Here is a 7,022-nt window from a genome sequence, read left to right on the forward strand (position 1 = left end):
CGACCGTAACATTTACTATTTAAACATCTTTCAGTATCCTGCTCTGTTTGCACACTACAACCTGGGTTTTCCACTTATCTGTACTCTAATTTTAATAACTGTACAGTACTCGCTTAGGTAACTATTGTCCATGATGTAAATATGTAAAAATTGTGTTTCTGTTCTGTGTCCTGTTCTGTTTGTATATGTGCTTTTTTGCTGCTAATACAACCAAATTTCCCCTTGTGGGACAATTAAAGAATTATTCTATTATTCTATTCTATTTATATAGTCCATAGGTAAATAAATAAATAAAAAATTTAAATGTCAAAAAGGAGAATAGACAGAAAAGGGTTTTTTGAAATGTTTTAAAGGTTACTGTAAAATTACTCTGTAATGAAGGCAAAATTAATAAATGCTACCTCCAAGTGGCAGCACGTCTCTAACAACTTAACCACATATAATAGAAGCATAAAGCCCCTTTTTAAAAACTTGGTCCTGGTTTCATAGGTTCCAGTATGACTTAATATACAGCAATATTCCCTATATTCACCTTCCTTGAATTCTGGTTTAAGTCTTCATTGTGGTCTTATTCCCGAGGGAAATAAAAGCAGCCAAAAATAGTGCTGTGAAAGAGGTGAGACTGAAACAAAACTGTAATACTGCAGGTTTACAGCCTGCAGTTAAACAATATGAAACAACAGATTCTGTGAAATTGGTATTAGCTAATGATTCAGAAAATTCTGCAAATGTATAATCCTGAGCAAATGCTTTCATGTGTGACATAAAATATCTTTGCCGTTCCAACTATTCTCTCCCAGACTTTGGAATAGCACCGTACAGTGTCTCTATTTATTTTGGCCTCAGTACTTTTAAAAATTGTGGTGTGCAAGATCAACAGAAAGCTGGGAGCTAATTGGAAACAATTTGGCTGTGAGATTGTGGCCTTTCCCTCAGTAACCCATGGGAATTTTAAATGTGACTCAAAGGTTGCATTATTCAGCTGGTTTAAACCAAGATACAACACAGCTGTAAATTATGGACATCTTATTAGTTTGGAGCCAAACAGCTATTATTCTGATATAATGACACTCAAAATAACAGACATCGTAGACTCTAAATTATAGTTGGAACAATAATAAATTGGTTACATGTCAAAAATGGGGTGTTGCTTAATCGTGAGGTTGAATGCCAGTAAAAGAGATATTATTTCCTAACCACAAATTAATCTGTTAAAGTAACAATTAAAATCATTTTTGCTGGATGTTTTTTTATGTATGTATTTATTAAAGTGTGTGTGTGTGTGTGTGTGTGTGTGTGTGTGTGTGTGTGTGTGTGTGTGTGTGTGTGCTAAAAACACAGATGGTTTGTTAAAAATCTAGGACAGTTTAAAAGCATGAGAAAAGTACAGTGTACTGTAACAAATGTGCCACTGGGGAATCTAAACAACCCATAATAATAGTTACCGTAGGAACAGAGGCTATTCAGCAAAAAGATGCAGCTTCAGCTTTTCAGGTCCAGATCCACTTACTAGCACTCTGCAGCAACATCTCTGTTTGCTGAGCAACACTGTCAGGCAGAGAATTCAATTATCATAAACATAAAACTATTTCAAAAGCAAAGTATTAACTTCCAGCAATCATTTTAAAGTAACCCTCCAAAAGTTGATTCTGTTCATCTGGATGTAGCGTTTTCTGGGAGAAACGTTTTCGTCACTCATCCAAGTGACTTCTTCTCAGACTGAAGAAGTCACTTGGATGAGTGACGAAAACGTTTCTCCCAGAAAACGCTACGTCCAGATGAACAGAATCAACTTTTGGAGATTTAGTTTCCTGGATGATTGAGAATGCATCAGGAGATTTTAAAGTAAATTTCAGACAAATAACTTAGACGATATTTAAATGTATTATTATTTTAGAAAATATGGAAGCAAACATGTGGTCGAACATGAATGTAAGAAAATGGATGGATTTCTCTACACTATTTGTTATCTGTATATTATCTTGTTTTGTGAACTGCAAGAAAGACAAAGACTTAAAACCAAGTGACTCCTGGAATAACAACACTTGCTGACTTTTTAAACTTAGTTAAAGCTTTTCTTCAGTTAGAAAAGCGATCAGCTACATCATTATTAACACCTTACTAGTATTGTGTTGCTCTGACCTATCAGGGCATGGACACAACACCACTAGACTATCCTGTGATGTCTGGAACCAGAGCACTTGCAGTGGTTCCTTTGGATCCTGTGGGTTGGCTTGAGTTTGGCTGGGGCCACCGATGATGAAGTGTGCTCTGGCAGATCTTGTAGATATTCATTTGGTTTGGGATCTGAAGAATGTGGAGGCCAGACTCAGGGCCTGGGGTTCTTGGTGTTTCTACTGCTATTTTTGCCATGCGTTGGGATGCATTGCCCTGCTGTAGAAGAATGCTGCCCCATGTTAAGTTGATAGTAGAGGTCAAGGTAACAACCACACGAAAGCCAAAGGTTCACCCAAAGTTCACTTCTCATAGGTTTTGATGTTCAGACTGTTGTTTTAAGGCAGTAGTTTATTGTAACATAATGCTCATTCGAATATGCTTAAATCATATTGTTTTTCTATTGACCGCTGTGTATTAGTGATGCATGCGACTGTTTGCAGCAGTTCTTCTCTGCAGCCTTGTGATGGCAGCATAATTCTTTGAAATCTACACAATGTCCTGAGCTTCATAATAGAGTGCAGATTGTGGAGAAATGCTGCTTGTCCCTGATAAACTACCACCTGCTAGTGAGTTAGCTGTTACCATGAGAGACCATGTTATTTCTTAGATGATCGAAATGCATTGGTTATTAGAGACATCTTAAAACAAATGCAAAAGTATCCCCACTTTGTTTGTTAATGTTTTTGCTGGGGGTATAAAGTTATATGTCTTTGGTTTATTGGCTCCAATACCAGATAGAAATTCTGGCATTCTTGTTTTAAACTGTTTACCTAAATGTCCACTTTGGATTGGAAATGGGATCAACTGTAACTAAACACATATAACAGTGGACTAAAGCTCCTTCAAACTTCACTCCCCTCCTTAGCATGTAGCCACTAAGGAAATCACAGACGGACAATCCCTGCAAGAACTTTCACACCTCTTACATATGTTATATGAGAGACGCAGTGCAAGAATGGTGTGGACTGAGGATCTATTTTAGTGAGCCACTCACATGAGCACTGGAATCTATATATCTACCCTCTTTCTTTCCTTCTAGTCTCAGAAAAAGACGCCTGTCAGTGTTTGTCACCTGCTGTAGAAGGTAAGGATTTTATTTTGAAATACAGGAGAATCAAGGGATAAGGAAATAAAAAACATGTGTTGCAATATATTCAAACTGTTCTTGCCATTCTGAATTTATCAGTATTTTTAAAAATGGATATAATAATTTTTACTCTAAAACAGTATTTACGTTATGATATTATGTTGTCATTTACTAAGACCAGGTTTCATATTTTTTATTAAAACGACAAATATACTTGTGAGTCAAAGAGGGGACTGTTTTTTTTTCTAAATCTAAGATCTGTGGCTTCTCATAGATGTCTGAGTTGAAGTTATGACTAACACACAACAGTGTCCATTTGATTTATGTGTTTTACTTTTACAAATCTTCTCCTCTTTAGTCTTTGTGTATGTTTCCTTTTTTCAGAAATAACCTGCCAGGTTATTGTAACCTTTTTTGGATTTGTTTGAGTGAGGATTTTTTAAGTCACACGTTTGACCTTTTGACAATGTCATACACTGTTTATGTCGCCTTCTATGTATACCCAACCCACAGTAGCTACAACAGTCAATGGGCTGAAACGTGAAAAGTATCCTTCTGGAAAAAAAAATACAGATGTTGTTCTAACTTTGTTTTTCTTATATTTGCAGATTAAACGAGGGGGAACACAAGACTGCAACCATGTCTGAAGCGTACGTATAACCTTTAAGTTTCAATACACGTTAGCATTTGCTATGTGAGATTCTAATCTAACCAAAGCTTCTCCTCTCCACCTATTTGCATCCTTGCTCCAAACTTTACAGGCCTTCGGTGAGTTGATTTCAGTTGTCAGTAATGTTAGTTGTCAATGAGATGGCTTAATCAATTGGATTAAAACTAGGCAACACACCAGCTATGCCTTCAGCACTTTAACCCTGTCTTGAATGCTGACATTAATGAGTGAATTCTCTAATCTAAATATTAAAAAATAATGAAAATAAATGCAAAACTGAGCATTTAACAACAATTCATTCAATACATTCAAGGCCAAATGAATAAAATGAACATTGTCTTCTTTTCCAGAAACCAAAGCCAAAAATCTCTGCATCTCGCAGGCTGTTCTTGAAGGTATCTTATGTCTAACTGTCTATTAATCTTAGGAATTCATATTCTTGAAGCGCTGTAAACCATATACTGTGTGTTTGACTGAGTGTGTGTCATCCTGTATGTGCACCAGACAAAACTGCTAAAGAAGGCCATGACTATGCTGGAGAACGAAAAACAATTCAAAAAAGATGAACGAGAGAGGATCCTTGCTGAGAGAGTGCCAGACCTCCAAATATCCGGTCTGTCTTTGCAGGACCTACAGGTACATGTGTCAAATAGCAGGAACTTTTTTTGGATTGTGGCATAACAAAAATTGACATAAAATCAGGAAACTATAAAAACTCTGGTCATTTTTTCCCACCTACTTTGGGTAATATCTGGCCACAAGGAATTACTGATAATTTATTTTCTAAGGTCTTGTGATATCTATAACCAAGAATTTTGCTGGCACACAAATTCAGTTACTGTGTTTATAATTTAGTTTGTGGTACTGAGGGCATTGGAAAATGACATTTTAAAACCTCAACAGCAATTCAAGCAATGCCTCGCTTTAGCAGAAGAATCCACAGACCTCAATGTCAACAGTTTACCATTATGACCATTAGAAAGTATTCCCAGTGAAAACTACTCACACAGACTGTTTATATCAATCTGTGGATCAAACAAACTTATATAGATTAATTTATTTTGTATTTTATCACCAAGGCATTGCACATATATGTGTTCCAGTGTCTCTTTGTATCGTTTCTTGTCAGTTTTTCCCATTAAATTATTAAAACCAATTAGATAAAAACTTGTTTTCACATCAGGTCTAATACACTTAAATCTTCTATTCACAGAATTTTTGCAAGCAGCTACATCAGAAGATTGACGTGATTGATGAGGAGCGCTATGATATTGCTCTTAAGGTGACAAAAAATGACAAGGAGGTAAGTATTATTTGCAAATAACCAACCAAGTATTTTAAGTACAATCTTATAGGATGCATACGGACAATAAAAAGTTCAATAAATTAATCCTGAGGATGGTTTTTTTGTTTGTTTTAAAAAAAAAAATCTGTGTTGGAAAAAAGATACAGGATCTGTCTCAAAAGATCTTTGACTTGAAAGGCAAGATGAAGAGACCCAATCTGAGGAGGGTGAGGGTGTCTGCTGATGCAATGCTGGGAGCTCTGCTGGGCTCCAAGGTCAAAGAGTCTGTGGACTTCAAGGCCAACCTCAAGACTGTGAAGAAAGAGGAGGAGAAGGTAAGTGGAGCAATATATATGTTAATTCACACTATTTTTTAGGAGTCCCGAATGTAAACAACAATGTAAATACACTATTAAAGTATGCCCATATTCTTCCTTTGAAACTAGTGCATGTGAAGTGCTACAAAGTTCAACAGTGTGCTAGGCACTAAGATTTAGTGCAATGAAAATAAAGACATACCTGCAGTGTTTGATATTAAAAAGCATGTATCCCCACCTCAGTATGAATTTAACTGCACTAACTGTACTATCACCCTGCAGAAAGAGGAAGTGACTGACTGGCGTAAGAACGTGGATGCCATGTCTGGTATGGAGGGCAGAAAGAAGCTGTTCAATGCTGGACAATAGATTTAAAATGAATATCTGGGTTAAGATGTCTGTTAAGAAACAGGTGGATGCAACGAACTGCATTAACTTTATAATGATTATAATTCTGACACAGCTCATGTTGTGAATATACAGACAGTAGTGAGGCATCAGTAGTGTCTTTAGGACAATTGTCTCTTAATATATAGTTTTCCCATAATGAAAAAATGTGTATTAAACATATTAGAGCACTACATTGCTTTTTTAGTTTTTTAGCCTATATCTGAATTAATATTGATTGCCTGTGTCACTTCAATAATATCGCCCTGCTTTTTGACTTTGTTTATTTATTTAAAAAATCGCCCATATTTACAGAAAACCAGATGAGCATATGACAAGAAATCTTTCATGTGTCCTGCTTATGTTCTGCCCATGTTGTCTGAAAAAGCTTGTGCTCTTTTGCTATACTGAACTGATTAAGACCGTGAATGCACATTCCAGGGGCAGCTAATGCTGGAGTCAACTGTTCATGAAGTCCTTGTATGAATGTGGTATTAATTAAACTAATGAGCAAAGCATTGTCATAATCAATCAAATAATAAAATCTCTTTAACATTAATCAGAAATCATTGTTCTCCTTTCAGTACTGTTTAAGAATGAATCACGCTTATAGTCTGTGTGTTTATCAACATAAACTTCAGAATAGTGAATTGATATGTTAGACATTTGCTTTATCCAGAATTTATTGTAGTGTTAAAAAGACGTCACGTGCAACTCATAATTTTTAACAAGGTTTTCTGGAAATTGTATTAGCCTAATGGTTCTCAAACTCTAAGGCTCCTCTCCGAGTTCATGCGTCACACCCAACAATTTGCATCAGTCATTAACAATAGAAAAGAACCCAAGGTCAGCATGATCGCATCCAAACTTCATCAAATGCTTATTTTTTCTTTAAAAATACATTTTTATTCATATGCAATGATGTGCAAAAATCTTTTCCTCTAATTTCTTTAAATAGTCATTGGTAACACTTCCTCAGCTTGAAGGATATTCAAAGCTCTTCTTTGGATGTTGGCTGACTTTTGATCTGTTCTCTGTCAATGTTGATCCTATGCTGCTTCAATAATGTTGAGCCTGTTCTCAATGAGATGCTTTCTA

At 35.9% G+C, this 7,022-nt stretch overlaps 1 protein-coding gene across 1 annotated transcript; it reads left to right on the plus strand.

The window, feature by feature from the left end:
* The first annotated feature begins 3,176 nt into the window (after window positions 1-3,176).
* Window positions 3,177-6,483, plus strand: LOC120730030 (troponin I, slow skeletal muscle-like). The gene is made up of 8 exons (XM_040026101.1): window positions 3,177-3,262; window positions 3,874-3,915; window positions 4,027-4,033; window positions 4,286-4,330; window positions 4,440-4,571; window positions 5,149-5,238; window positions 5,382-5,555; window positions 5,820-6,483. The coding sequence occupies exons 2-8, from the start codon at window positions 3,905-3,907 to the stop codon at window positions 5,904-5,906; spliced, it is 546 nt and encodes a 181-aa protein (XP_039882035.1). The 5' UTR covers window positions 3,177-3,262; window positions 3,874-3,904; the 3' UTR covers window positions 5,907-6,483.
* The last annotated feature ends 539 nt before the right edge of the window (window positions 6,484-7,022 follow it).

This window comes from Simochromis diagramma, unplaced genomic scaffold, assembly GCF_900408965.1.
Source record: "Simochromis diagramma unplaced genomic scaffold, fSimDia1.1 OVJJ01000293.1, whole genome shotgun sequence".
Lineage (NCBI taxonomy): Eukaryota > Metazoa > Chordata > Actinopteri > Cichliformes > Cichlidae > Simochromis > Simochromis diagramma.